Here is a 19,021-nt window from a genome sequence, read left to right as displayed (position 1 = left end):
TCATGAATGAAGATCTAGAAGGAGTCACTGACATTCAGTACATTAGTGAGAGAATAATAAAGATGATTGTACATTTAGGGAAGGAGAAACTAACTTTAGTACAGGTGTATGCGCCTCAAACTGGATGTTGGTAAGAGGATAAGAACCAGTTTCTTGAAGATTTGGAAAAAGTCATTAGTAAAGATCATTATAGGAGACCTAACTGCACAGATTGGGACAGATAGAACAGGATATGAGAATGTAATGGGACCCCATGGATGTGGTAGAAGAAATATAGAAGGTGAGCATCCCCTTGACTTCTGTATGAGGAATGGGTTAGTGGTGAAAAGTAGTTGGTTTGAGAAGAGAGAGAGCCATAAGATAATACGATACAGTTGGAATGGATTACAAAAGCCTGTAATTGATTATGTCATCACAGATGAAGAAATGATTAGAATGGTAACTGATGTCAGAGTAATCCCTAGTGAGAGCCATGACAGTAATCACTGTCATGTGCCAAAAGTACAGAACAAGAAAATGCAAAAAATCAAAGTATGGGAACTCCAGAAAACAGAGAAGAGAGCTGAATATCAGAACTGGATAAAATCCCCGTTACCAAGAGATGAAAGGAAAATTGGAGAGGCAGAATGGACCAGACTAAGGTACACATTGGTACAGGAAGCCACTGAAGTTTGTGGAAAGACAAGATGAAGACAAGTGAGAAGGAAACACCTTGGTGGAATGAAAGTGTGAGAGCAATAATCAGGGAAAGAGATCTCTTCAGGAAAAATGAGGAATCGGGAGAAAAATAAACCAGAACTTATCAGAGATGAGGCAAAGATCAGAAACCTCGAACAAATGTACCGAATCAAGAAACTGGAAGTTAAAAGAATGGTTGCAGAAGAAAAGACCAAGGCATGGAAGATATTCACTTAGGAGTTGGAGGAGGATAGTGGAGGCAATAAGAAACTGTTGCATATGGTTAGCAGAGGTAAAAGGAAACCAATGGATACCATGAAAGCACTTGAAGATGGAAATGGAAATATGGTTAGGACAGAAAGTGACATGAGAGAAGTCCTGAAAAAACCATTCTGACCACCTATTAAATAGATCAGTTGAAGAACCAAATACAGAACTGGAAATCCACACTTACAATGAGGAAACTCCCATCACCTGGACAGAAACAGAGGCAACTTTAAAATCTATGCCTAAAGGAAAATCTTCAGGTGCAGATGAAGTGAACGCAGACATGATAAAGTCAGAAAGTATCCGAGGCATACAGTGGCTGTGCCGAGTACTTAATGCCATATGGGCAGATAACAAAATACATACGGACTGGAGCAACGGTGTAATAATTCCCCTGTTCAAGAAAAGTAGCAGGTGGAAACCCACAAACTATAGAGGAGTAACCCTATTGTCTCGTGGGCTGCAAATACTTGAGAAGATCATAGAAAAGAGACTGAGAACCACATCTATCATAGAACCACAGCTGGAGGAGGAACAATATGGCTTCAGAAGTAACAGATCAACAATAGATCTAATTTTTAGCATCCGCATGTTAATTGAAAAGTATTGGGAGAAAGGCATGAATCTGGTCATTGTATTCCTGGATATAGAAAAAGCCTATGATAGTGTTTAAGAGATAAGATCTGGGAATGTCTGAGGAAAAAGAATGTGCCTGAAGGACTAATAAGAAAAATTCAGATGTTGTACAAAGACTGTACTAGCTGTGCACAAATTGGGGAAGGACAATCATCATGGTTTGAGACCAAGAGTGGAGTTCAGCAAGAAAGTGCACTGTCACCACTACTATTCATCACTGTTATGGATATTATAATGAAGAAAGTTGAGGAGAAATCAGGAGAACTGAATGTATTTGCCTATGCTGATGACATCACGATGTGGGGCGAAACTGAAGAGGAAGTACAGATCAGACTCGATGAATGGAAATCTTGGTTCCAGAAATATAACCACAACATCAGCAAGAACAAGACAGGGGTGATGGCAGTCAACAGAGAAGGACAACCAGCATGTGTAAAACTAGGAGACCACCAATTAGAGTGTGTGGACTGTTTTCCTTACCTTGGAAGTGTAATCTCCAGTGATAATTTGGTCAGAAATGAAATCACCAACAGAGTGCAAAAAGGATCTGAATTCTACCAACAAGTAAGATCACTTCTACGGGATGACTTGATTCCAAAACCAGCCAAACTGATGATGTTTAATGTCTATTTCATACCAATACTGACCTATGGTATTGAAAAATGTACCCTCACAAAAAGAGAATCATCAAGGTTGCAATCATCAGAGATGAAATTTCTTACATCCACCATCCAAAAGACTAAGATGGACAAGTTAAGGAATGAGGAGGTGAGGAAAGAAGCTGGAATAAAGACATCCCTATTAGATCGAATCAGTGCATCTAGACTTCTATGGTACGGGCTGATGTGAATGGAGCCAACTAGAACAACCAAAATAAATTTGGAAAGACAGATGGATGGGAAAAGACCTCAAGGAAGACCTCGAATCCAATGGATGGACTTGATTAAGGCTGATCTAGTGACCACAGGATGGACAGTCAATGATGTTCTCCATGAACACATGTATTTGGACAGGACAAAGAGGAAGAAGCTCATTACCAGTACCCGGGAAACTGGAACTGTTAAATGATGATGATGATGATTATGATGATGATCAATGAGTCACTGTTGGATTCGGCCAACTCATACATATACCTGGGTGTAACGCTTTGTAGGTAGGTATATGGAATGCAATGATCACATAGGCTCAGTCGTGGGTGAAGCAGGTAGTAGACATCAGTTTATTAGTAGAATACAAGCAAAATGCAAAAAGTCTACAAAGAAGATTGCTCAAAACTCACTCGTGTGAGACATTCTACAATGTTGCTCGAATATGTGGGGCCTGTACCAAATAGGACTAACTGGGGATATTGAGCATATACAGAGGAGAGCAGTACAAATGGCCACAGGTTTGTTTGGTCCATGGGAGAGTGTCATAGAGATACTGAAGAAGCTGATCTGGCAGACTCTTGAAGATAGATGTAAACTATCCTGAAAAAGTTCACTAACAAAGTTTACTCTAGATATACTACAACCCCCTATTTATCGTTCACATAGGGACTATGAGGATATGATTAGAATAATTACAGTGTGCACAAAGGCATTCAAACAATCACTGTTTCCACAATCCATATATGAACTGAATGTGAAGAAACGCTAGTAACTAGTACAATGGGCCACACCCTCTGTCACGCACTTCTTGGTGGTTTGCACAACTCTCATGAGTTGCTTATTTGTGTACGACTTGTACTGTTCAATCAAATGTTTACCAAGAAAACACAGAAGAAATGAGATAGTAATAGGAGCATTATCATTACTAACAAACAGTAAAGCTTTCAGCAAATTTAAAATTGAACAAAGTGTGTCACTTGCTGGCACATCACTGTGTCAAAACGCAGGACTACAGATCTGTGGAATTGAAATTTTTACTGCAGAAGTGTAACAGTAGCAAGATCAATAAATGAAATCTGAGTCAGAACAACCTATCTTCGATTAAAAACCCAGAGCTCCAGTTTCGAAATGCCTTGTACCAAGTGATGACACAATTCACCGGATCAAAAGTTTCGCCAGCGAGATGATGAATTTATAAGAAATGGGATGCAGCGTTCCAAGCTTTTGTCAAATCTTTCGATACAAGGATTTACTATGAAAATTTCTATATTCCAATAGTCAACGCTTCTTTATTTCAACCACAGAGTAAATTATTTACAGGAAAAAAGTCAAAATTAAAACATTAATAAATGCTCCAATTCACTAAAAATAAAAGACTTTGGAAACACAGAAAATTACAATCAAGCAGAAACACTTGACTACCAACATTTAAATTCAGGATGCAAAGAAACTAAGAAAGCTACATTCGGTATCATTCCCTTAACTCAAATTTGTGTGTTCTCTCTTTTATCCTTTAGAAATATGCTGTTACCAAAAGAGTGTTGGAAGGATCTTCCTTTCTTCTTTGCAGCACATATTTCAATGTCACACTCATTATAGTACATACTCTATAATACAGTGTGATTTGTTGCCTACTTGTCTGCTGACTTAATCACGAACATATCTATAAGCAAAAGTATGTCCGCATAACATATACACTGCACATAAAAATGCTGCAATGCACAGGGCACTAAAAGACAATAAAAGAAAAGAAAAGAAATCACACTGAAGGGAAGAAGGTACACCACGAGGACGACGCTATGAATTGCTACAACATACTGTAACAACTGCAAATAAAGATAGTATGTAAGACATATTTAAATTAAGATATTCTGAAATTATAATTACAAAACCAGTCATCTAAAAAATATGGTTTTACAAAAAAAGCCACAGTAATATGCTACGATACCTGAACATCCGTGTTTGGAACTTCATTAATTTCGAAGGCACAATAATCACCTGAATCTGAATCTTTGTTCATTAACTGTTGTACATTCTCAGACATCACAGGTGTCTGTGGATTGCTCTGAATTAGATTTTTAATTGAATCTCTTATCTTACTAACTGTTTCATGATGCCTGTTTAAACCATCTTCAAGCTCTTTCAAACGATCTCCAATTCTTATCCACTTATTCTGAAAATTAAAGTACAGTGTAGTGGTCAATTATTGTGCAATGGCAGTATCATTCAACAAGTTATTGCGACTATTTCTGAAACCATGTTTGAAAATTTACTAACATTCTTACAAAAAACACATGACTTCTATTTGAGAAAGTGTACTGTTCTTTATCACAAACTAGTCTACCACTGAAAGATTATACAAATAATATAATAGTAATCACAAACAATAGAATAGTAATCACGAAGCATTATTTCAAATTATGTTCAAATAATTTATATACATGACAAAGATCCTATCATGAATGACATTACACACAGACTTATAAAGATAGCTCTTAAAGATCAAAACAAAGAGTTACAAAATTTTGAAGATCACCACTAACAAAATCCTGAGTGCACTTGTGCACTGGACTATGCTGGACATATACTGAAACTTGAATACATTTTTTAGTTTCTTTTCAGCTATCAAGTCTAACTATGTATTTCACAACTGTTTTGATAGACTAGTAGGGATCTATATCTCTGTCTCCACTTTAGGTATTTAGGAACACAAATAATAGACATATTGGATTAAAACTGGTCACTACTGCATTATCAGGCAGCACCTTTAAAACCCCATCCATTATGTAAACTCAAAATGTTTCTCTTTCCATGTGACTTTGTTTAAGATTTCAAGTGTTTTCAGGTGTTTTCAAAATTAATGTTTTAGGCAAAAATAACTGATCATTCATGCTATTTAACTTAAAGCACAAAAATTAGATGTAGTGTACACCACAGATGCAAATGAAGCGCAACAAGCCATTTCATGTTTTGTACATTCAGAAAATGTCTTTGTATACAGACAAATCTGGTACAAAAAATTTGCTGATTGTATGGCCTCAAACACTGAAGTTGTGTGTTTATACTGTATCTATTTACCTGCAGTTCACTGGCACACATGATAACAGCTGTTCCAATGGTAGAAGACTATTTCTACAAACTGCACAACCTACAATCTTGGCAAATACTGGACTTTGAATTCTAAGGGTAGCCAAGTTTCTTATGATGCCAGTAACTGACTAAGACTTAATATATTTGATAACAAGCCTGCACCTTCCTCCATTTTATGGTAATAGATAGTATGGGTGAAGATAAAACAGACAATGCAAAAAATAGACCTTAGATACCTGTGATAAAGTTTGTTGTTGTTGTGGTCTTCAGTCCTGAGACTGGTTTGATGCAGCTCTCCATGCTACTCTATCCTGTGCAAGCTTCTTCATCTCCCAGTACCTACTGCAACCTACATCCTTCTGAATCTGCTTAGTGTATTCATCTCTTGGTCTCCCTCTACGATTCTTACCCTCCACGCTGCCCTCCAATGCTAAATTGGTGATCCCTTCATGCCTCAGAACATGTCCTACCAACCGATCCCTTCTTCTAGTTAAGTTGTGCCACAAACGTCTCTTCCCCCAAGGCCTATTCAATAATTCCTCATTAGTTATATGATCTACCCATCTAATCTTCAGCATTCTTCTGTAGCACCACATTTCAAAAGCTTCTATTCTCTTCTTGTCCAAACTAGTTCTCGTCCATGTTTCACTTCCATATATGGCTACGCTCCAAACAAATACTTTCAGAAACGACTTCCTGACACTTAAATCTATACTCGATGTTAACAAATTTCTCTTCTTCAGAAACGATTTCCTTGCCATTGCCAGTTTACATTTTATATCCTCTCTACTTCGACCATCATCAGTTATTTTGTTCCCCAAATAGCAAAACTCCTTTACTACTTTAAGTGTCTCATTTCCTAATCTAATTCCCCCAGCATCACCTGACTTAATTCGACTACATTCCATTATCCTCGTTTTGCTTTTGTTGATGTTCATCTTATACCCTCCTTTCAAGACACTGTCCATTCCGTTCAACTGCTCTTCCAAGTCCTTTGCTGTCTCTGACAGAATTACAATGTCATCGGCGAACCTCAAAGTTTTTACTTCTTCTCCATGAATTTTAATACCTACTCCAAATTTTTCTTTTGTTTCCTTTACTGCTTGCTCAATATACAGATTGAATAACATCAGGGATAGGCTACAACCCTGTCTCACTTCCCTTCCCAACCACTGCTTCCCTTTATGCCACTCGACTCTTACAACTGCCATCTGGTTTCTGTACAAATTGTAAATAGCCTTTCGTTCCCTGTATTTTACCCCTGCCACTTTCAGAATTTGAAAGAGAGTATTCCAGTCAACATTGTCAAAAGCTTTCTCTAAGTCCACAAATGCTAGAAACGTAGGTTTGCCTTTCCTTAATCTAGCTTCTAAGATAAGTCGTAGGGTCAGTATTGCCTCGCGTATTCTAATATTTCTATGGAATCCAAACTGATCTTCCCCGAGGTCCGCTTCTACCAGTTTTTCCATTCGTCTGTAGAGAATACGCGTTAATATTTTGCATCCGTGACTTATTAAACTGATTGTTCGGTAATTTTCACATCTGTCAGCACCTGCATTCTTTGGGATCGGAATATTCATATTCTTCTTGAAGTCTAAGGGTATTTCGCCTGTCTCCTACATCTTGCTCACCAGATGGTGGAGTTTTATCAGGACTGGCTCTCCCAAGGCCGTCAGTAGTTCTAATGGAATGTTGTCTACTCCCGGGGCCTTGTTTCGACTCAGGTGATAAAGTGACAGCAAATTATCAATTTGTTGCCCACCTCTTTGACTATTTTTCTAAAAACTGTAGATGGTTATTAAATTTCATGACTCTTAAGCAATACACTAAGTAGTGGATCCACAAATTCAGCCCCTTTGAGGCCCAGAAATGTAATCTCTTTACTCTGTTAACTTCACATTATCTACAACAATACATATTAAAACAATAATACAATGAATATAATAGAGGGAAACATTCCATGCGGGAAAAATATATCTAAAAACAAAGGTGATGTGATTTACCATACGTAAGTGCTGGCAGGTCAAAATACACACACAAACAAACACAAACATACACACAAAATTCAAGATTTCGCAACCAACGGTTGCTTCATCAGGAAAGAGGGAAGGAGAGGGAAAGACGAAAGGATGTGGGTTTTAAGGGAGAGGGTAAGGAGTCATTCCAATCCCAGGAGCGGAAAGACTTACCTTAGGGGGAAAAAGGACAGGTATACACTCGCACACACACACCCATATCCAACCGCACATACACAGACACAAGCAGACATTTGTAAAGGCAAAGAGTTTCAGCAGAGATGTCACTCGAGGCAGAAGTACAGGGGCAAAGATGTTGTTGAAAGACAGGTGAGGTATGAGCGGCGGCAACTTGAAATTAGCGGAGGTTGAGGCCTGGCGGATAACGAGAAGAGAGGATATACTGAAGGGCAAGTTCCATTCTAACAGTTCTGACAGGTTGGTGTTAGTGGGAAGTATCCAGATAACCCGGACGGTGTAACACTGTGCCAAGATGTGCTGGCCGTGCACCAAGGCATGTTTAGCCTCAGGGTGATCCTCATTACCAACAAACACTGTCTGCCTGTGTCCATTCATGTGAATGGACAGTTTGTTGCTGGTCATTCCCACATAGAAAGCTTCACAGTGTAGGCAGGTTAGTTGGAAAATCACGTGGGTGCTTTCACACGTGGCTCTGCCTTTGATCGTGTACACCTTCCGGGTTACAGGACTGGAGTAGGTGGTGGTGGGAGGGTGCATGGGACAGGTTTTACACCAGGGGCGGTTACAAGGGTAGGAGCCAGAGGGTAGGGAAGGTGGTTTGGGGATTTCATAGGGATGAACTAAGAGGTTACGAAGGTTAGGTGGATGGCGGAAAGACATTCTTGGTGGAGTGGGGAGGATTTCATGAAGGATGGATCTCATTTCAGGGCAGGATTTGAGGAAGTCGTATCCCTGCTGGAGAGCCACATTCAGAGTCTGATCCAGTCCCGGAAAGTATCCTGTCACAAGTGGGGCACTTTTGTGGTTCTTCTGTGGGAGGTTCTGGGTTTGAGGGGATGAGGAAGTGGCTCTGGTTATTTGCTTCTGTACCAGGTCGGGAGGGTAGTTGCGGGATGGGAAAGCTGTTTTCAGGTTGTTGGTGTAATGGTTCAGGGATTCCGGACTGGAGCAGATTCGTTTGCCATGAAGACCTAGGCTGTAGGGAAGGAACCGTTTGATGTGGAATGGGTGGCAGCTGTCATAATGGAGGTACTGTTGCTGTCAACGTCAAGGAAAGTGGCATGGGATTTGGAGTAAGACCAGGTGAATCTGATGGAACCAAAGGAGTTGAGGTTGGAGAGGAAATTCTGGACTTTTTCCTCACTGTGAGCCCAGAGCATGAAGATGTCATCAATAAATCTGTACCAAACTTTGCATTGGCAGGGCTGGGTAACCAAGAAGGCTTCCTCTAAGCGACCCATGAATAGGTTGGCATACGAAGGGGCCATCCTGGTACCCAAGGCTGTTCCCTTTAATTGTTGGTATGTCTGGTCTTCAAAAGTGAAGAAGTTGTGGGTCAGGATGAAGCTAGCTAAGGTAATGAGGAAAACCTCTTTCCTCATTACCTTAGCCAGCTTCATCCTGACCCATAACTTCACTTTTGAAGGCCAGACATACCAACAATTAAAGGGAACAGCCATGGGTACCAGGATGGCCCCCTCGTACGCCAACCTATTCATGGGTGGCATAAAGGAAGCCTTCTTGGTTACCCAGGCCTGCCAACCCAAAGTTTGGTACAGATTTATTGATGACATCTTCATGATCTGGACTCACAGTGAAGAAGAACTCCAGAATTTCCTCTCCAACTTCAACTCCTTTGGTTCCATCAGATTCACCTGGTCCTAGTCCAAATCCCATGCCACTTTCCTTGACGTTTACCTCCATCTGTCCAATGGGCAGCTTCACACGTCCGTCCACATCAAACCCACCAACAAGCAATAGTACCTCCATTATGACAGTTGCCCCCCATTCCACATCAAACGGTCCCTTCTATACAGCCTAGGTCTTCGTAGCAAACGAATCTGCTCCAGTCCGGAATCCCTGAACCATTACACCAACAACCTGACAACAGCTTTCGCATCCCGCAACTACCCTCCCGACCTGGTACAGAAGCAAATAACCAGAGCCACTTCCTCATCCTCTCAAACCCAGAACCTCCCACAGAAGAACCACAAAAGTGCCCCACTTGTGACAGGATACTTTCCGAGACTGGATCAGACTCTGAATGTGGCTCTCCAGCAGGGATACAACTTCCTCAAATCCTGCCCTCAAATGAGATCCATCCTTCATGGAATCCTCCCCACTCCACCAAGAGTGTCTTTCCGCCGTCCACCTAACCTTCGTAACCTCTTAGTTCATCCCTATGAAATCCCCAAACCACCTTCCCTACCCTCTGGCTCCTACCCTTGTAACCGCCCCTGGTGTAAAACCTGTCCAATGCACCCTCCCACCACCACCTACTCCAGTCCTGTAACCCGGAAGGTGTACACGATCAAAGGCAGAGCCACGTGTGAAAGCACCCATGTGATTTACCAACTGACCTGCCTACACTGTGAAGCTTTCTATGTGGGAATGACCAGCAACAAACTGTCCATTCACATGAATGGACACAGGCAGACAGTGTTTGTTGGTAATGAGGATCACCCTGTGGCTAAACATGCCTTGGTGCACGGCCAGCACATCTTGGCACAGTGTTACACCGGCCGGGTTATCTGGATACTTCCCACTAACACCACCTGTCAGAACTCCGGAGATGGGAACATGCCCTTCAGTATATCCTCTCTTCTCGTTATCCACCAGGCCTCAACCTCTGCTAATTTCAAGTTGCCGCCGCTCATACCTCACCTGTCTTTCAACAACATCTTTGCCTCTGTACTTCTGCCTCGAGTGACATCTCTGCCGAAACTCTTTGCCTTTACAAATTTCTGCTTGTGTCTGTGTATGTGCGGTTGGATATGGGTGTGTGTGCGAGTGTATACCTGTCCTTTTTTCCCCTTAAGGTAAGTCTTTCCGCTCCCAGGATTGGAATGACTCCTTACCCTCTCCCTTAAAACCCACATCCTTTCGTCTTTCCCTCTCCTTCCCTCTTTCCTGATGAAGCAACCGTTGGTTGCGAAAGCTTGAATTTTGTGTGTATGTTTGCGTTTGCTTGTGTGTCTATCAACCTGCCAGCGCTTTCGTATGGTAAGTCACATCATCTTTGTTTTAGATATACAATAATACAATGAAATTCACTAAAAGCGGGATTCAATTAAATAAAGCATCATCACAAGATTGCCTCTCTTCATAATACATGTAACTATCAATATATCATATTAATCTGACCAACAATTCAGTATTTCTTGCCATTATTCCAGCATTGAGTTCACCTCAACACATTGAATGCCAATAGTAATTATGCAAACAGTTCAGGTTTTCTTGGGTGTAATTCAATGGTGCATCCTAAAAAGTGAGTGTCAAGAAGGTATACCTCCATCAATCACAGTCACAATTGCAAGGTGATTTTTATGAGCATTTCTATACAGTGCTTACTGTAGCAGACTCCTGTGCAACAAAGAGAGTAGTAGTAGTAGTAGTAGTAGTAGTAGTAGTAGTACAAATTTCAGCTTCAGCCTTTTTGTACTGCTGGGTGTGCAGTATGATACAGGGCAGTTCCTTTGAAAATTGGGAGCCACATATTAGATGATGATATGTGTTTAATAGGACTAAACATCATCATTATCTGCCCCTCGTTGCACTGAAAGTTCATGTAAAATGATGTGGAACGAGAAAAGGAGAATTGGCAGATCCACGATCTGTGATCTTTTTGTCATGATTGAAAATTTGCATAAAAGTATTTTAACCCCTTAACTTAATGATTTATATTTCAAATTATGTTCAAAAAATATATATACATGAAAAAAATCCCACCATGAATGACATTACATACAGACATATAAAGATAGCTCTTAAAGCTCAAAACAATGAGTTACAAAATTTTGAAGATCACCACTAACAAAATCCTGAGTCCACTTGTGCACTGGACTATGCTGGACATATACTAAAACTTGAATTCATTTTTTAGTTTCTGTTCAGCTATGAAGTCTAACTATCTATTTCACAACTGTTCCCTGTGAACATAAATCATGTAGGAGCTGGCTGGAGCACAGTGCATGTATTTATCTCATACCATTGGCGAACACTTGTCACTCAACTGATGAAGTGTTGTCATGTTTATAGTCTCTAATGAGGTAACATCACATTCTGCTTCACTTTCTGAGGCACTAAATTCAGTGTCAAACTCAGGATATAGGCACCTTTTCTTAAAGCACTGCCTAAACAACAATATAAGAGAGAGACTGAAAGCAAACGTTTTGTCGTCAAGCATCCAAAGCTGCAAACAGAAAAGACGATATCTAGGGGCAACCACCTCGACCAAACTACAACAGCCAGGTTACAGATGTAGGGCCAGATGCTCTCTAGTGGCCAAAGATTTAACTATCATTGTTGAAATGGACATGAGCTGAATTTTATTTTTTCGAAAGTCTGTTCCTAAGTTGCCCAAGTATACTTCGGATCTTAAGTTTCTGCCAAAATAACAAAAGCGAGATAATTTGGGGTTTTATGTTAAGGGGTCAAGTCAAATAGTCAAAAGTGAGATAAATCGCAGGTAGCTAAAAACTGTAACTGGTTGCTGAAGGATGTTCCAAGATGTACCATCATAATAAGTACTACTAATAGGGGGTATAAAAAGAAGACTCTACGCACTACATATAAAATTGGAGAAAGTAACTGAAGGCCACCCTGGACACACACAACTTCAAGATATCCTCATCCCACAGCCACCCTTGACACCAAACTTTGGGATCCACTAATTTTGTCATAAAATCCAATTCCTTCAGGAAATGTACGACTGTCAGCTGCTATCCCTTCATTTGCCAGTATCTGGGTCTGGGTGGTAAACAGGTTGATGGCTCATCTTATATCAGCCAGAAGGATAAAATCTGTGAGAATATGAACAATTGTGAGATGATTACCATAGCTGTATTGGAGGGAAGGGGGAGTCCTCTTGACATAAAAGGGACTTGTGGCCTATATGCAGACTGCTCAACACAATGGCTTTTCTCCGGGAGGTTTGGAGCAAAGTATGCCACGTCTTTGATTGCCCTCAGCTTGCTGAGAGTTGTGGTAGCCTGTAATTTCACATCCCAGGTTTTCAAAATTTGACGTCACAGATGCAGTCATACGTCTATGCCCAGTACTCCAAGCTTGTCTTGTGGTTGCTTCTTTAGCCGGTCTGTGTTGTTGTTGTTGTTGTGGTCTTCAGTCCTGAGACTGGTTTGATGCAGCTCTCCGTGCTACTCTATCCTGTGCAAGCTGCTTCATCTCCCAGTACCTACTGCAACCTACATCCTTCTGAATCTGCTTAGTGTATTCATCTCTTGGTCTCCCTCTACGATTTTTACCCTTCACGCTGCCCTCCAATGCTAAATTTGTGATCCCTTGATGCCTCAAAACATGTCCTACCAACCGATCCCTTCTTCTAGTCAAGTTGTGCCACAAACTTCTCTTCTCCCCAATCCTATTCAATACCTCCTCATTAGTTACGTGATCTACCCACCTTATCTTCAGCATTCTTCTGTAGCACCACATTTCGAAAGCTTCTATTCTCTTCTTGTCCAAACTATTTATCGTCCATGTTTCACTTCCATACATGGCTACACTCCATACAAATACTTTCAGAAACGACTTCCTGACACTTAAATCTATACTCGATGTTAACAAATTTCTCTTCTTCAGAAACGATTTCCTTGCCATTGCCAGTCTACATTTTATATCCTCTCTACTTCGACCATCATCAGTTATTTTACTCCCTAAATAGCAAAACTCCTTTACTACTTTAAGTGTCTCATTTCCTAATCTAATTCCCTCAGCATCACCCGATTTAATTTGACTACATTCCATTATCCTCGTTTTGCTTTTGTTGATGTTCATCTTATATCCTCCTTTCATGACACTGTCCATTCCGTTCAACTGCTCTTCCAAGTCATTTGCTTTCTCTGACAGAATTACAATGTCGTCAGCGAACCTCAAAGTTTTTACTTCTTTTCCATGAATTTTAATATCTACTCCGAATTTTTCTTTTGTTTCCTTTACTGCTTGCTCAATATACAGATTGAATAACATCGGGGAGAGGCTACAACCCTGTCTCACTCCTTTCCCAACCACTGCTTCCCTTTCATGCCCCTCGACTCTTATAACTGCCATCTGGTTTCTGTACAAATTGTAAATAGCCTTTCGCTCTCTGTATTTTACCCCTGCCACCTTCAGAATTTGAAAGAGAGTATTCCAGTTAACATTGTCAAAAGCTTTCTCTAAGTCTACAAATGCTAGAAACGTAGGTCTGCCTTTTCTTAATCTTTCTTCTAAGATAAGTCGTAAGGTTAGTATTGCCTCATGTGTTCCAACATTTCTATGGAATCCAAACTGATCTTTCCCGAGGTCCGCTTCTACCAGTTTTTCCATTCATCTGTAAAGAATTCGCGTTAGTATTTTGCAGCTGTGACTTATTAAACTGATAGTTCGGTAATTTTCACATCTGTCAACACCTGCTTTCTTTGGGATTGGAATTATTATATTCTTCTTGAAGTCTGAGGGTATTTCGCCTGTCTCATACATCTTGCTCACCAGATGGTAGAGTTTTGTCATGACTGGCTCTCCCAAGGCCGTCAGTAGTTTTAATGGAATGTTGTCTACTCCCGGGGCCTTGTTTCGACTCAGGTCTTTCAGTGCTCTGTCAAATTCTTCACGCAGTATCTTATCTCCCTTTTCGTCTTCATCTACATCCTCTTCCATTTCCATAATATTGTCCTCAAGAACATTGCCGTTGTATAGACCCTCTATATACTCCTTCCACCTTTCTGCTTTCCCTTCTTTGCTTAGAACTGGGTTGCCATCTGAGCTCTTGATATTCATACAAGTGGTTCTCTTCTCTCCAAAGGTCTCTTTAATTTTCCTGTAGGCAGTATCTACCTTACCCCTAGTGAGACAAGCCTCTACATCCTTACATTTGTCCTCTAGCCATCCCTGCTTAGCCATTTTGCACTTCCTGTCGATCTCATTTTTGAGACGTTTGTATTCCTTTTTGCCTGCTTCATTTACTGCATTTTTATATTTTCTCCTTTCATCAATTAAATTCAATATTTCTTCTGTTAGCCAAGGATTTCTATTAGCCCTCGTCTTTTTACCTACTTGATCGTCTGCTGCCTTCACTACTTCATCCCTCAGAGCTACCCATTCTTCTTCTACTGTATTTCTTTCCCCCATTCCTGTCAATTGTTCCCTTATGCTCTCCCTGAAACTCTCTACAACCTCTGGTTCTTTCAGTTTACCCAGGTCCCATCTCCTTAAATTCCCACCTTTTTGCAGTTTCTTCAGTTTCAATCTGCAGTTCATAACCAATAGATTGTGGTCAGAATCCACATCTGCCCCTGGAAATGTCTTACAATTTAAAACCTGGTTCCTAAATCTCTGTCTTACCATTATATAATCTATCTGATACCTTTTAGTATCTCCAGGATTCTTCCAGGTATACAACCTTCTTTTATGATTCTTGAACCAAGTGTTAGCTATGACAGCCAGTCTATAGAGATTTAATTTCCCAGAATATCCACATCGCTCAGTGTCCAGAGAGACATTACAGTGGTACCAGAGCTGTGGAGGTCAATAAGCAGCTCATGGAGTCACTGAAAACCAAGAAGTTGTTTGTGGAGAGTGTTTTGTTGTACTACGGAGCCTGTGATATGGTGACCAATTCTGTAGTGTACACACTGCATGTACTCAGCAAAAAGAACTTCTCCTGCCTCCTGCTAATGCAAAAGCAAAACCAAAACTATTGTTGAATTTTGATCCAGCTATGTAGATATATGCATGTCAAATTTGGGTGACTGTCGAGAGCTGAACATAATAGGGATCTGAGAACAGTGGGATCAGCATTTTTCTTAGGGCTACAGAATAGGTTCATTCAAATCAGAGGACTGAAATACACACCACAGCAGGTGTGAGAGGGATCTCTATGCACACATATAAGACTGGGCAATTGGAGGGCCTTGGATAGAGTGTCCATTTGTATCCCAGCTGATCCACCTAGTTTTGGGTGATCTGTAAAAGGTCTGAAGTGCTAGTTGTAAAAAAGAGTTGAGCAACACAGGTGGGTAAGCTTCTTGACAGATTGTGATCACATAGTTCATCAAGAGTTGCTGGCAACTGACTGTCAGTTGTGGGTCACCAGCTTTCACCACGATGCTGCCCACCGGGCTTACATGGCAGGTTCTGGTTTCCAACTGTACACCACACTGTTGGACACAGTATAACAAACTCAATACTGATAATGCAACCGACCCACAGGGAACACATTCATCATCCAGCTGGAAGAAATAAAAGCTTTATAAATACACAGAAGAAATGTGTGGTCTGCATCCCAGGGGATACCAGGGAAATTACATTTCTATAACCAATTTGCATTTAGCTGATGTACATACAGTAACCAAGTTGACTGTCAAATAAAAGACTTTGAAAGTTTCAATGACTTCAAGTAACTGCTTACCCAGATAACGTCCAGGATGTGACTGCATAGTCTTGAGTTAACAAAAGTGCAAAACAAAAGTCTTCATGGGAGGAGAGTGATACCCAAGACTCACAGCCCATTTATGAACTTTCTGTAGTGCCACTACCGGCAGAGTAAAACGTGAAAAGGCGCAGTGGAACATTGCATTAGCTGCCATTGGCCAGTGAGCGTGGCAAGCTGCCATTGGACAGTGAGCGTGGCATGTTGATGTTTGGGTTAAGACAACAAGCATATGAAATTATTGAAAGATGGGCTAGCCTCACTCAGCATAACTTGCCAATGCAGCAGTAGTGCAGGGCATAGGCAAGGCAGTGTCTCAATCATCGGGGTCTTGGTGGCATTGCCAGGTATGTGACCAGGAGAGGTGCATTGGCACCCCAAGTGGGATGCTATCTGCTGTAAATAACAATCCATTTTGCAGCAGATTCATTCTCAGCACAGCAGTACCAACAGGACAGATGGTCTATGCCAGATGAGGAGATAATACAGAGCTGCCAGCCATAGCCTTGGGTTTGAGTCCCTGCTGGGGTACCTGCTTCCTGCACTCAGTTTTTCCACCAGACTTGGTGTCACAGTACAGCAGGCCTACCTGGCCATTCCAGCAGCAGCTGCTCTCCTGCCAGGAGGTAACGTGTTGCATCTCAGGCACCATAGCCACTTTCAACAATGTATTGGGCGAGCCTCTTATTGCTTGCCTTGGCTGCCTGGGTGTGGTCATTCAATAAAGACAGACTACCTCTGCAAGATGCCAGTACTTACAGCTGCCATCAGTGATGTGGCACACGCAATATAACTGTGTACATGACACAACCGCAAATGTCAGCAAAGCAGGGTGCCAGTGCATGTTGCAGCCAATTGGATGGAGGCTAGCCACTGGTTGAACAACTACCAGTCCACTCCTGTGGGCAGGAGCATGATCACCTTTCCACCACACCAGTGAACCAACATATAAATTGGAAATAAAATGTTAATTTAAACAGCCACTTCTTCCTGGGCCTCATTGGCCTGCAATCCAGCCCCCTGACGTTGCAGCCACCCCATATTATCCCCAGGGGCAGCTATAAAGTGGTGTCACAAGTACTGATACCGTCTTCAGTGGGCAGCACATGGTACAACACCTGTGCAGGAACACAATCTGCACTATCAACACAGTGGAGTGCATGGAGAAACTTATTTTTTATATGTGTGACTGGCAGGTGATCTAAGAGGGAGCACTACTGTAATGTGAGGGTTAATTTGTTTAGAGCAGAATGTGCGGGAATTTTGTGGCAACAGTAAAGAGCAGTATTTAGACCCTATGAGGTGTTCATAGTGTAATCTGCTTGGGCACCCCACACCGTGTGCTGAATCTGTATATGTAACTTGTTTTACTTGCCATCAGTTTGGTCATGTTGCAAAGCACTGTAGAGAACCCCTTTCTTTTTGTCATTTGGTAATTACTGCACATTTGATTGTGTATTAATGAAGGGTAAAGGTGCAGCAATGGCAGAGTCAGGGGCGCAGGGCATCAATGGGCTAGTGGCAGTTCAGGCGTTAGTTAATGAGGTAGCACAATGGAGAGCAGAAAATAGATCTTGCTTAATAAGCTTGCAGCTAGAGAGGCTTGTAACAGATCTAGCTTCCACAAACCTAGTCTGTCCCTTTTCTGAAAGTTTATCTGAGGATGTAATTTTGTTAGTGGAGGACATCACAACATCAGTAAATACTGGAAGTCCACCCATAACAAGTTGCAGGTAGCAAAGTTATGTTTAGCAGGAAAGGCAGCGACTTTTGTGAGAAGCATGGAAGTGTCAGGTAAGGAAGAAATGCTTGAGTAGTTGGAACAGGAGCATCTGCAGAGGTATAAGAAGCAGAATAGTATGAGATTCTTTTTGGTGTAGCTGAGCACTATTACAAAGTGGCAAGTGGAGACTATGGAAGATTTTTGCCAACAGAGAAAGAAAAGTGAATGTATGACTATATGAGCTGACTCCGACTGATGAAGCGAATTAAGTTTTCTTGCAAGAGGCCAAGCAGAGCGTGGTCAATACTTTCCTAAAGGGTTTGCCACCAGATATGTTAAGGATGATGTGCACAGGGGCACCTAAGGATTTCCATTCGGCTGTGAGATGGGTGTTGGAGTGTGGGGAGACAGATGTGTTAACGGGTGTGAGGGAAGGGCATGATGTATTCTCTGCAAATCTGAAGTGTTGAAATTGTGAGAGTACAGGGCATATGCACAAGGAGTGCCACCAGACTTGGTGGAATAGGTGTGGTATGGCTTATCAATAGCATTATGGTAACGATAGTAGGGGTGGACAGGAGGAAGTTGTCAAATGCATGGGAGACGTACCACAGTATAGAGTGGGGCAGTGGGTGGTGATGTCTAGTTCTTACACACCGAAAGCATTGAAAAGGCGTGACAAAGAAATCTGTGATGAAGTATCATCTGTCAATGTTAGGCTACAGTTGCTAAAAAGATCGACAATAGTGCATGTTGGATGCCTACAGCTGCTCAGAGGCACTCCAGAGTCGATCCCAGGTGCAGAAAGACTGGAACGAGAGCAAACAGTAAAAAAAGAGGAAATGGAGGAGCACACAGGGAACTGTAAATGAACACATGCAAGAAGTGCCATATGCCTTGATATCACGGAAGCAGCTGTTTGTGTGTATGTGTGTCTTTGTGTGTGTGCTGTTGTTGTTGATTATTTAGGATACAATGTGTTGGGTACTGTGAAGAGTGTGTTAAGGGTGAATTTATGAATTTTGTATGGTCTGACTTTTGTTTTAGGGTGCAAAAACAACTAGGTTAATATGCCCCCATGTCAGAACTGTAGAACACTAAGATAGGGGGAAAAAAA

General features: G+C 41.4%; 1 protein-coding gene across 1 annotated transcript in view; it reads right to left on the bottom strand.

Moving 5' to 3' along the window:
- The window catches only part of LOC126197246 (alpha-mannosidase 2), a 236,572-nt gene that overhangs the window by 197,909 nt on the left and 19,642 nt on the right, over positions 1-19,021 (bottom strand). Inside the window, exon 3 of the mRNA XM_049934627.1 lies at positions 4,399-4,623. Within this exon, the coding sequence (XP_049790584.1) occupies positions 4,399-4,623 (225 nt within the window). The remainder of the gene's footprint in view (positions 1-4,398; positions 4,624-19,021) is intronic.

This window comes from Schistocerca nitens, chromosome 1 (genome assembly GCF_023898315.1).
Source record: "Schistocerca nitens isolate TAMUIC-IGC-003100 chromosome 1, iqSchNite1.1, whole genome shotgun sequence".
Lineage (NCBI taxonomy): Eukaryota > Metazoa > Arthropoda > Insecta > Orthoptera > Acrididae > Schistocerca > Schistocerca nitens.
Note: the sequence above shows the minus strand (reverse complement) of the source record. Positions and strands in the feature narration are given on the sequence as shown.